General features: G+C 38.2%; 1 protein-coding gene across 12 annotated transcripts in view; it reads left to right on the top strand.

Annotated features, from left to right (window-relative positions):
* SYTL4 (synaptotagmin like 4) overlaps positions 1–12,673 on the top strand; it is a 55,828-nt gene that overhangs the window by 18,426 nt on the left and 24,729 nt on the right. For 4 of the 12 annotated variants that reach the window (XM_055376552.2, XM_055376549.1, XM_055376553.1 and 1 more), the window contains 6 exons: positions 7,028–7,109; positions 8,735–8,827; positions 9,813–9,992; positions 10,247–10,462; positions 10,591–10,700; positions 10,921–11,023. In XM_055376552.2, coding sequence (XP_055232527.1) covers positions 9,883–9,992; positions 10,247–10,462; positions 10,591–10,700; positions 10,921–11,023 — 539 coding nt within the window. In that variant the 5' untranslated portion in view covers positions 7,028–7,109; positions 8,735–8,827; positions 9,813–9,882. The remainder of the gene's footprint in view (positions 1–7,027; positions 7,110–8,734; positions 8,828–9,812; positions 9,993–10,246; positions 10,463–10,590; positions 10,701–10,920; positions 11,024–12,673) is intronic. The other 8 variants (XM_055376544.1, XM_055376545.1, XM_019019799.3 and 5 more) reach the window with 2 other exon arrangements.

Below are 12,673 nucleotides of genomic sequence, written 5' to 3'. Positions count from 1 at the left end.
GTTCATCTGTATATATATAATGTGTCCTTCCCCAAGACCCCTACCCCACCCCACCCCACCACTCTAGCTTCTTTTAAGATTTTCCCATTGTTTCTGGTTTTAAGCAATTTATGGTGTGCCACATGGTATATTTTTCTTTATGTTTCTGGTGCTTTATGTTCATAGAGCTTCTTGGATCTGTGAGTTTATAGTGTTCACCAAATTTGGGCCATTATTTTTGGTGACATCAATGACATGTATAGAAGGTAGCTTGATGTTGTCCCATAGCTCATTAATTCCTTTTTCTTTTTTTCAGTTTTTTTCTGTGTTCCATTTTGAATAATTTCTATTGCTATGTCTTCAAGTTCTTAACTCTTTTCTACTGTAATGTCCAATTTGCTGTTAATCCCAATGAGTGTGTTTTTCATCTCAGACATGGTACCTTTTATCCATAGGTTTGATTTGAGTCTTTTTACATCTCCCATGTCCCCTGCCTAGCTTTTTGAACATATAGAATGCAGTTATAATAACTGCTTTGATGACTTTGTTTACTAATTCTAACATTTGTGTCAGTTCTTGGTCTTTTTGATTGATTTTTCTCATTATTATGGATCATATTTTCTTGCTTTTATGCATGCCTGTTAGTTTTTTACTGGGTACCAAATATTATGAATTTGACCTTGTTGAGTACTGCATATTTTTGTATTACTATAAATATACTTGCTCTCTGTTCTGGGATGCCCTTAAATTACTTGGATACAGAGTGACCCTTTCAGGTTTTGCTGTTTAGATTTGTTAGGCAGGACCAGAGCAGTGCATAATCTGGGCTGTTTCCCACTACTGAGGCAAGACCCTTCTGAGTCCTTCAGCTAGTGTCCGGTGAATCATGAGGTTTTCCAATTTGGCTGGCGGAAACAGGCACTATTCTTAGCCCTGTGTGAGTGACAGGCATTGTTCTTTTGAATCCTTTCAGGTAGTTCTTTCCCTGGCCTAGAGTAATTTCCTCACAGGCATACCATGGTCTAATCAGTCCTTTGCTAAATACTTGAGTGAAACCTTCTGCAGGCCTCTGGAGATCTCTTTCTCTTTCTGTGGAGCTCTCTCAGGTCCTCCATCCTATGAACTCCAGCTACCTGGTTTTTTTCCCAGACTTTCAGCTCTGTCTCCAGAACTCAGGGAGTTCACTAGGCTCTACCTGGGTTCTTCCTTTCTGTACCATTATCTGGAAATTCTCTTAAGACAGTAAACTGGGAAAATCAAAGGGCTCACCTTATGTGTTTTCCATCTCAGAAATCATAGTCCTTCATTGCCTGATGTTCAGTGATTTGAAAACCATTGTTTCATGTATTTGGTACATTTGTTGTTGTTATTGTTTCAGGCAGGGTGGAAATTCATTCCACCTTGACATTTTATAATCTCCAATTATGACCAATTAAAATTTGTAGCCCAATTTAAATTCTCATCTTTTGAAAAAAGTGTAGACACCATCACATTTCTTGATGTAGCTAAATCAGTTCTGAATACCCATGTTCAAAAGTATACAGAATCTGGCATGCAGCAGTATAAATCTCACATCAGTATAAAACTCATTGATCAGTTTCTGTGTAAAACATAGTATCATTTTAACAAGAGCAGTTTAATTCAGGCTTCGTGGTTAAATGAATATATTTTGAAAGACTGGTTCACTTTTTCATGTTCAGTGAGGTATTGTCCATTGTCCTTAGCCTAAACAGCAAAATACTTTTATTACATCACTTTGGCAGGATATGATAATCCATTAGAATGTATTTGCAAAACCATCATATAATTACTACTTATAACTTTAGAGAATAATTTAATATCAGTTCAGCCTTTTGGCCCTTGAGCATGGGTCAATTTTTAAGAAAATCTTCTGTCATCTGTAAGGCTCTCAGCATGGTTCCTCACTTCAAAAACAGTGGCCTGTGATTAATGCATTAAAATTAATCACTATAAATTCATCCATGTACCCAAAAACTACTTGTACCCCAAAAGCTATTGAAATAAAAAAATTTAAATAACAATAACAATAGCCTGAAACTTTAACTGACGTCTAGACAGTTTAACTCACAATTCATCTGCATTCTTTAAAAGAAAATAAATGTCATTTTCTAAGACCTAGTTAAGTCCGAAAGCACAAATGAACATATACAAACTGACAAAAATAGGTAACACTTAGCATTCTTTGTGTTCTCATTACTTTAAGCACTTTACGTATTTTAAAAACTCATTTAATCTTTATAAAAACAAGCCCCAAATGATAGGTACAATTTTTATCTTCATTTTGCAAGTGAGGAAATTGAGGTACTGAGAGGATTAGTAACTTACCCAAGGTCACACAGCTAGTAAATGTGGAAGTTGGGATTCAAGTTCAGGCAGTCTGGCTCAATTCCAAGCTTTTTGTTTGTTTGTTTTATTGACACAGAGTCTCACTCTGTCGCCCAGGCTGGAGTGCAGTTGCACCATCTTGGCTCACTGCAACTTCCACCTCCCAGGTTCAAGCCATTCTCTGCCTCAGCGTCCTGAGTATCTGGGACTACAGGCGCAAGCCACCATGCCTGGCTAATTTTTTTTTCTTTTTGTATTTTTTGTAGAGACAGGGTTTCACCATGTTGGCCAGGCTGGCCTTGAACTCCTGGCCTCAAGTGATCCACCCGCCTTAGCCTCCCAAAATGCTGGGATTGCAGGTGTGAGCCACCCACCCGGCCCAGAGTCCAAGCTTTTAACCACAGCTCACACACTGCCTCAGGAAAACAAAAACATTTTTCTCTCAGCTCTATTACAGTTCTTCAATTTCCATGGGTTTAAGTTTAAACATGTAAACACAGATAGATTTCTGGGTAAAGACATTCACTAGACTTTTGTTGAACTCATACTGTGTGTCACACACTGTGCCAAGCTCCTGGGGCTATGATATCCAGATATAGTACCTACCTTCAAAGAGGTTACGTCTGGTAGATGTTTCTAGTTTGAGCATAAGTACCATATATTACCATCTTCACTTTTATGTGTGGCCTGCATGCAACACAGCAAAATCTGTTGTATTTGCTGTCCAGGGCAGGGACATTACTTGTGTCTTCCTAATTCACATCAGTTTTCATTTTGGGAACACCAATGATTACTTTTAATCTGAGTACTATTCTTACAAGGAATTCATATTTTAGTCATCTTTTTAATATTCTAGTCTCATGCCCAGGGTCATATAGCTAAAAATAGCAGAGCTAGGATTTGAACCCAAGTCTGTCTTTCACCACTATTTTCATTATTCTATGCTTCCTGTCAAGTTTTGCCTAGCTTTTCATTTTTAAAATTGGTCTTTAGAATTTGAAATAATTTGAGATAGCTCACCCATCCCCTTCTTGAAAACCAGTTGTGTTAGTGTTTATTTTCATTCATTGTTATTATTTCTCAATCATTAGGATTAGGATATAGACTGGATATATCTAGTTGGATATGGAATTCTACATATGTCCTTTAGATCAAGCTTATTGTGTTGTTCACCTTGTCTACATATTTACTAATTTTTCATCTGTTATACTATCAGTAATTGAGAGAGGTATGGTAACTTCGCATTTTTATGGTAGGTTTAGTTTTTCCTTTGGTTTTGTAAGTATTTGCATTAACATATTATCCTCATTTTTTAGCAGTAAATATGTATAATTGCTAAGTAAGCCATCTTTTCTTTTTTTTAATTTTTTTATTATACTTTAAGTTCTGGGATACCAGAATGTGCAGGTTTGTTACATAGGTATACACGTGCCATGGTGGTTTCCTGCACCCATCAACCCATCATCTACATTAGGTATTTCTCCTAATGCTATCCTTCCCCTAGCCCCCAACCCCCGACAGGCCCCGGTGTATGATATTCCCCTCCCTGTGTCCATGTGTTCTCATTGTTCAACTCCCGCTTATGAGAGAATATGCGGTGTTTGGTTTTCTGTTCTTGTGTTAGTTTGCTGAGAATGATACAAACCACCTTTTCTAAAATATATTTTTATGGGCATGGGTCCCACAAGGATGCTATATTAAGATACTTCATCTGAGTCTTGACACCTCAGGACTAACACAGAACAAGTTGTCCATCTGAGCTCAGATTCTGACACTCATGTTACCTGAGCCGTGGTCTTCTCAATAGATAATCTTGCCTTTTTGACTGTACACCTGGGACTGAATGTAATGAAGGGTCTTAAGTTTTCTTGGGCTTTGGTTTCTCTATTAAACCCTAGTAGCCATAAAATGGGAGTATCCGATTAGTCATAGCTTTTCTAACTTCACATCTATCTGGTTTCCTTATTATAACTGTATTTGTGCCTCCATTATTTTCCTGAGTTCTAGTTTTCAAAATACAATGTACTATTTACCATAAAAATATATCACTTGGTTTATTGCATATGAAAGCTGTATTTTTCTTTCATATTTTCCTTTTTGAATTTCTAGAGAACATTCTATGCCATAGTATGGGGAGTAGTGATGGTAGTGAGGTAGGAGGCAGGTATTTTCCTCTAAGATGTTAAGGATAGATTTAGTACCATTATGATCTCTTCTTTGACATGTGGGTTATTTAGAAGTGTCTTTATAAATTTTAAAAAAGTACTGTGATAAGAAATTACCTTATTTTAAATTGATTTCTTATTTAATTTAATTTCCTCGAAGTCAGAGACTGGTCTGTATGGGAAGGATTTTAAAAAAAAATTATGGAGACTTGCATTACAGCCTAGTACATGGTCAGTTTTGGGGGTAAATATTCTATATGTGCTTGAAAATAATGTAATTCTCCAGTTGGATATAGGCTTTTTTTTGTATTCCTATTAAATCAAGCTCATTTTGTTGTTCAACTTGTCTATATATTTACTAGTTTGTATCTGCTTGTACCATTCATAATTGCAACAACAAAGAAGTATATGTTAACCTCTCATTTTGATGGTTGATTTTTCAATTTCTCTCTTTTGTTCCTTTGTATATTTAGTGATGTTTTATTAGTGGATGCATGTTTATTATCTCTATGTAGTGATCTTATCTAACCTTTATAAAGCTTTTATTGTCTTTTTTACTTTTAGATATTAATATAGCTACCTCAGCTTTCTTTTGGCTAGCATTTACCTGGTATATCTTTTCCTATCTTTTTACTTTCAATTTTCCCTTCAATTTATGTTTTAGATGTGTCTCTCATAAATGGCACATAATTGGATTTTTTCCTTTTATCCAGTCTGTTAATTCCTGTATTTCAAAGGGTGAATTTTGCTCATATATGAGTTTCATATTCATTGATATACTTGAACTTGTTTTTACCATTTTACCTTTTGTTTTCTCTTTGTCTCAGTTTTTTCTGCACTTACCTTTGTCTTCTTGCCTTTTAATTTTTGTTCTTAATTTGTTTTCTGCTCCTCATTACTGATTCTGCAAGATCCCATTGCAAACAAGCTGGCTGTTAACAGGGTTAGTGTTGGAGACAACAGCAACCTATGGTGGAAGGTGGGGCTTTGGGTGGGATATGGCTTTTCTGAAAGGAGTCAGATTGGCAAGTGATGGGGAAGAGGAGGCAGGGAGCTGATAGAGTCCATGTCTGATGGTCTTACAAAAACCTTTTTACAAGTATGAGACAAGCATGTCTGATGGGACTGGAGGGAAGGGAAGTGGGAGTGTGAGATAAATGAAGGCTTGAATAGAACCCAAAGGGACTAGGTAAAGGAATTGAACAAGCATAAGTAACAGAATTTATGGGTGACAATGAGGGTTCAGCTGAGGTTGTAGACCAGGAATTATGTAGAACCTGGGTATAGGAGCAGACAAGGCAGCCTAGAGCATTAGCACAGGTTTGGGATTTTCATGGGCAGTTGTGGCAGAGGGATGAAGGTATATGGATATGGAAGGTACTGGTGAGAGTGGTTCAAATGTTGAGCCATCTGGAGTCCAGGATGGGTATGGGGGGAAGATAGATCAGCAGAAGGCAAGTGGACCAAGAGACAATGTGGGGCTCAAGAGACTGTGGTCTTGATAAGGTTGAAGAACAGATAGAGCAGGAGTGACCTGTGGTTGGAAAGTGGGAATTCTTGAATTTAAGATTTCAGAGGGGGCAGTTCTGGTTGGTAAGGTCCATAAATGAAAAAGAAAGGGCAGATGTACAATGTTGGTAGTTCCATTTTCTTAAGATACTATCTTTATTTCCTCAAGGATCTTCTTACTTCCCTGGATTTTGATATTACTTGGTCTCATTATTATGCCAACGTGCCTTTCTCATCACAATATTCTGCTGCCTCTCCACAAGCACCAGTTTTTTAATCTGGTATGGTTCTCATTTCTAGTGTGCCTGTGCTATCCTTGCTTTTTAGCTGACAGGTAACTGATAATACCTCTTTTATCCAGGAGCCACTGATTTTTTTGCGCAGTGTTTCAGCCGTAATCACACATATGGGAATTCATTTCCACAATGCTTTTGATTTGTCTGTTTAGTATTTTATAGTTGCTTTGGTTATAATTCTGCCTAGGCTGAGCCTGTAGAGCACCAACTCTGGTATCAGATTGCCTGGGCTTGAATCCCTGCAATTTCACTTACTTGCTCTTTATTCTTGGGCAAGTTAGCCTAACCTCTCCTGAATCCTAATCTATACAATGGGGGTAATAATAGTCACTCATTCTTGGTATTGTGGCAAGGATTAAATTAGTTAATATATGTTAGGTACTTGTTTGGCATATAGTCAATTCTCAATAAAAGATACTGTTGGGGTGACAATGAAAGTGATTGCAATATTGGCAGCATATGCAAAATTGCGTACCAGATATTGCATTAAGTGCTAGGGCAGATACAGAGGAGAAGATTGAAAAAGTCCTTGTTTTCATGGAGGGTATATATTCTCCTTGGGGATAAGAACTAAGAACACTTCCTCAAGACTGTCTAAGAAAGGGTGTGTGCAAGAGGCTTAACATCTTATAGTTCAATAAAGACCAGGAAATATACAAGTTGAGGAAATATTGAGGTTTCAGGAACCTGTATAGCTTTGCCGTGTTGTTTATGTTCTCCACTGTTTTGTAGGGAACTAGTAAAAAAAGAAAAAGAAAAAGAAAAAATAAAGTGAAAGAGGCGTGTTGTCTAGTTTCAAAGAAGAGGAGAGAAGGTAAGTGTGATTCTCATTTCCTTTTTCACTCTCTGTCTACCTTGGGCTCTTTGACTCCCATGACTACCAAGTGTATATTATCAGATACATTTTTTCTTCCTGAGGTCCAGCCCTGTGTCTCCAACTATTTCCTGGGCCCAGTTACCTGGATATCAAGTATGCAACACTAACTTAATAGGGTTAAAACAAAACTTTTTGCCTTACTTCCAAACCTGTTTCTTTCCTTACATCTTCTATTGCTATGAGGGCTGTCACTAGCCAGTCAGTTGTTTAATCTTGACTGTGAACTAGGCATCTTTGACTTCACCTTCTTCATCTTCTCTGCTCAGTCAGTCTCCCTATTCTGTTAATTCTACTTCTCAAACCTATTCTGTTTTTTCTTGCTGCCTGGCTCAGGCCTTTATCATTTTAGAAGATTCAGCAAGTATTTGTACTCCAAACATTGTGATTGGCCCTTTAACACACATTATTTAATTTTTTAAACAACGTTTGAGGTGGGTCGTTTTGTAGATGAGAAACCAAAGAGTCAGAAATAAAATGACTTCTGCTGGGCACGGTGGCTCTGTCTATAGTTCCAGCTACTTGGGAGGCTGAGGCAGGAAGATCACTTGAGCCCAGGAATTTGAGTCCAGGCTGGGCAACATAGTGAAATTCTGTCTCTAAAAATGAAAAATAAAATGAAATGAAAAATAAAATGACTGGTCTAATTGTTTAGAGGCACAGTTAGTAAATCTAGATTGTCTTTTGCTGCGGTATTGTAATAATATCTCTGCCTCATTTGTATTGTTTTCTTTTTTGAGATATAAATGGAAGATATATGTAAAAACAAATTAGAACTATGTGAAGTAAAAAGTGAAAGTTGCCCCTTCCCAATTCTACTCCCCAAGGGAAACCAATGATAGTGGCTTTTGTTCTAGACCTTTCTCTTTGCATATACAAATATTTAGATAAATTCTTTATAAAAGATCATTTTTTATTGTCCTACAACTACTTTTTCACTCATGGCCATATTTTTATGTCAGTACGTGTGTATCTACCACATTTTTAATGGTGACATAATGTTCCATTATGGGGACATATTATTTTGTTTAATGATTCCTATGTTAAACAACTGTTTCTGTTCTTACAAATAATGTTGCAGTAATAGTCTTGTGCATATACTCTTGCTTGTGCATTTGTATGAATATTTCTATTAGGTAAATTCTTAGAAGTCATATTGCTTGGTTAAGTATATGCCTATTTTAAATGTATGTACTACCAAATTGTCCTCTGATTTGTCCTCTAAATCAGTCTTTCATATTATAGCTAGAGCGATATAGCTATAATATGTCTTTGTAAAATGAATTTCATCATGTGATTTCCCAGCATCAAAAAGCAACATCAGAGATGTTTGGTGGATTTCTATTGTCTATGCAGTAAATTTTAAAATTAAAAAAATTTTTTTCCAGACAGGATCTTGCTTTGTTGCCCAGGCTAGAGTGGGCCACATGTGATGGCGTGATCTCAGCTCACTGTAGCCTCAACCTCACAGGCTCAAACAATCCTCCCACTTCAGCCTCCCGAGTAGCTGGGAATGCAGGCGTGTACTATCATGCCTAGCTAAGTTTTGATTTTTCTTTTTGTAGAGACTGAGTCGCCCTATGTTGCCCAGGCTGGTCTTGAACTCCTAGGCTCAAGAGATCCTCCTGCCTCAGCCTCCCAAAGTGCTGGGATTACAGGTGAGAGCCTCTATGCTGAGCCAAAATTCTTAAAATTTTTAAAAAGTTTTTAAGAGTTATGTAATCTGGTCCCAAACTATCTTTCCTACCATTCTTCCCTACCAGGAAATTTGTCCTCTGATAAGGCAAAATCCACCTCTTCTGTGAAATTTCCCATGTATACTGCTCTCTTTCCTCTCTCTATGCAAGATAGAATGAGTTGCTTTCTTCCCTAAGTTCTCATAGCACTTAATTTATAGTCCCTTATAATCCCTCTGATAGCACTTAATGCGTTGTACTGTATTTATGTGTGTCTGTCTCCCCTGCTACTCTGTGATTTTCGTAAGGGTAGGAACTGTGCCTTACTCATCTTTGTATCCCCAGCACTTTACACAATGCCTGTCAGCGTAGTGCTCAACAAGTGTTCATGAATTTGGGAAAGATATCCTGGAGGTAGTGCTAGAGTGCTAGTATGATAAGAACTTTGAGAGATAGAGTAGGGGGTGGAAGTTTTGAAGTATAGCAGAAAGCTGACTGACTCCTGGGAGAATGGAAGCTGGTTAGGAATAGACAACTGGGCCTAAACTGGCAGGAGCCTTCATGTGCTTTTCTCCTTCACTACAGAGACCAGCTGCCTGGTTATTTGGGTTAATAGGCTTGAGATTTGAGAACATTTAAAGTATTAAAAATTGGATGATTGAGGACTCACTTGGTGGAGGGGGAAATTGACTCAGCTGTTCTATGTTCTTTCCAGACTAAGATGCATATACTGAATAACCAATCCTTTTCCCAGAGTCACGAATAACTTTTTCTTTCTGAAAAATCAAGGACTCTTCATTTTCAGGGCATGTTTCGGATGGGAGTAGGAAGAGTAAATAGGTCAGATACTTCTACTTTGTCTCTTTAGCTTGGCTCAAGGGGAAAGGAACCCATTGAAAGGGTTTAGGGCTGTGGGCCTATTCTTGAGTAAATCATCTGTGTGAAATTAGTTCTTTTGTCATTTCAGGCAACTCTGGTAGCTCTCCTTGTCTGGTTGTTTTGAAGAAAGAAGAGTAGAAGAAAAAGTTGAGTAAATCATGTCGGAGTTACTGGACCTTTCTTTTCTGTCTGAGGAGGAAAAGGATTTGATTCTCGGTGTTCTACAGCGAGATGAGGAGGTCCGGAAAGCAGATGAGAAAAGGATTAGGTAAGAGTTCCCCAAAACGCATAGGGTCCCAGGCCTTTGACCAATGATGTCTGGGCTTTTCCTTATGTCTCCCACCTGACTTTCATAGGAATTTGTATATGTGATGTTTACCACTACTTATTGGGTCACGTTGGGTTCTGAGTTTGTTGCTTCCACAGAACCAAATAGTCTTACTGTCTTTACCTCTCAACCCCTCTCCATCCAATCTATGCATATCCTGAATCCACTTACGCTTCTGTTTTGGGTCTTGGCAGGCGACTAAAGAATGAGTTACTGGAGATAAAAAGGAAAGGGGCCAAGAGGGGCAGCCAACACTACAGTGATCGGACCTGTGCCCGGTGCCAGGAGAGCCTGGGCCGTTTGAGTCCCAAAACCAATACTTGTCGGGGTTGTAATCACCTGGTGTGTCGGGACTGCCGCATACAGGAAAGCAATGGTACCTGGAGGTGCAAGGTGTGCGCCAAGGAAATGTGAGTGTCACCTATGGCTGAGTAGAGAGGGGACGAGGCCTTGGCTGTGGTGAGAATTTCTTTCCTCAGCCTTTATTAGACAAGAACCATTCTTTATCCATCTGTCATTTTCTTTTATTTCTTCACAGAGAGTTGAAGAAAGCAACTGGGGACTGGTTTTATGACCAGAAAGTGAATCGCTTTGCTTACCGCACAGGTAGTGAGATAATCAGGATGTCCCTGCGCCACAAACCTGCAGGTACTGGACCTGTCCAGAGATGGTTCTTGGTATGGAATCCTAGTGTGTTCTGACTGGTGGCATCTTAACTCCATGGGCTCAGCCAGTTAGTGGAGAATAGAAGATTGTATTGTCATCCCTTCTGCAAGCATGGTGTATTTCAGGGGATTTGCTATGACGGTTGTTTCCTTTTTCCCCTACTCATAACCACCACCCTGGCATACTCTTCTTTGTCTTGAAGTGAGTAAAAGAGAGACAGTGGGACAGTCCCTCCTTCATCAGACACAGATGGGTGACATCTGGCCAGGAAGAAAGATCATTCAGGAGCGGCAGAAGGAGCCCAGGTAAGAATCAAGTAATTGTTTAAAAAATGCTTACAATATCCCTTTAATTCTTTTACTATTCTTTTTACTTCTTCTGTTTATAAAATAATAGATGTTCATTATAGGAAAACTTGAAAAGTACAGAAAATAGTAAAGGAGGGAAAAAATCATTCCTAATACCACTACTCATATGTAGACATTAACATTTTGGTATATTTACTTAGTTCTTTATTTTTTATAGCTTGCATTCGCTTTCTCAGGTTGAATAGTTTGTTCTTTATAAGAACAATTTGAAGACAAATAAAAGTAACACATGCTCATTATTAAGCAACAAATCACCCACATTCCTACTACCCCAGTTTTCACATTATATGAAAATTATTTCGTATATCTTCTATGTATATACATAACGGGTTGACTGGATGGATAAACTGAAAAATCTTTTTAATATTGGATCATAGTATAATAAATTAAAATCGTCCTATTTAATTTTACTTGAATTTAACAGAATAAAACACTGAAATAAAATGAAAGAATAGCTAATCTTCAGACAAATGTTTTTTTAAAGTAAAAGATATTAGTTGTTAACATTCCTCTAAGCTTAAGAAAAAATATTATGAAAGCCATTGAGCAGTTGGTCACTTTTTTAGTGGAGTTTTTTTGGTAACAGCCTTATTGAGATATAATTCACATACTATACAATTTGTCCATTTTTGGTGTACAATGCAATAGTTTTTAGTATATTCACTGAGTTGTGCAACCATCCCTTGAATCAATTTTAGAAAATTTTCATCACCTCAAAAAGAAACCCTTTACCCTTTTAGCTGTCACCCTCCCTGATCCCTAAGCAATCAGTCATCTACTTTCTGTCTCTCTGTATTTGCCTATCCTGGGTATTACATGTAAATTGAATCATGCAATATGTGGTCCTTTTTGACTTGCCTCTTTCACTTAACATTAACGTTTTCAAGGTTCATCCATGTTATAGCATGTATCAGAACTTCATTCCTTTTTATAGCCAAATAATACCCCATGATATGTATTTATCACATTTTATCTGTTCATCTGTTGAAGAACATTTGGGTTGTTTCTACTTTTTGGTTATTAAGAGTAATGCTGGGCCGGGCGCAGTGGCTCACGCCTGTAATCCCAGCACTTTGGGAGGCTGAGGCGGGTGGATCATGAGGTCAGGAGATCGAGACCATCCTGGCCAACATGGTGAAACCCCATCTCTACCAAAAAAAAAAAAGAAAATTAGCCAGGTGTGGTGGCACGCGCCTGTAGTCCCAGCTACTCGGGAGGCTGAGGCAGGGGAATCACTTGAACCTGGGAGGCAGAGGTTGTAGAGAGCCGAGATCGTGCCATTGCACTCCAGCCTGGCAACAGAGTGAGACTCCGTCTCCAAAAAAAAAAAAAAAGAGTAATGCTGCTATGAACATTCATTAAGAGTTTTGTGTGGATGTATGTTTTCTTTTCTTTTCTTTCTTTTCTTTTCTTTTTCTTTTCTTTTCTTTTCTTTTGAGACGGAGTTTTGCTCTTGTTGCCCAGGCTGGAGTGCAGTGGCGCCATCTCGGCTCACTGCAACCTTCACCTCCCAGGTTCAAGCGATTTTCCTGCCTCAGCTTCTTGAGTAGCTGGGATTACAGGCACGCGTCACTAAGCCCAGCTAAT

The sequence above is a fragment of the Gorilla gorilla genome, chromosome X (genome assembly GCF_029281585.2).
Source record: "Gorilla gorilla gorilla isolate KB3781 chromosome X, NHGRI_mGorGor1-v2.1_pri, whole genome shotgun sequence".
NCBI lineage: Eukaryota > Metazoa > Chordata > Mammalia > Primates > Hominidae > Gorilla > Gorilla gorilla.
Note: the sequence above shows the minus strand (reverse complement) of the source record. Positions and strands in the feature narration are given on the sequence as shown.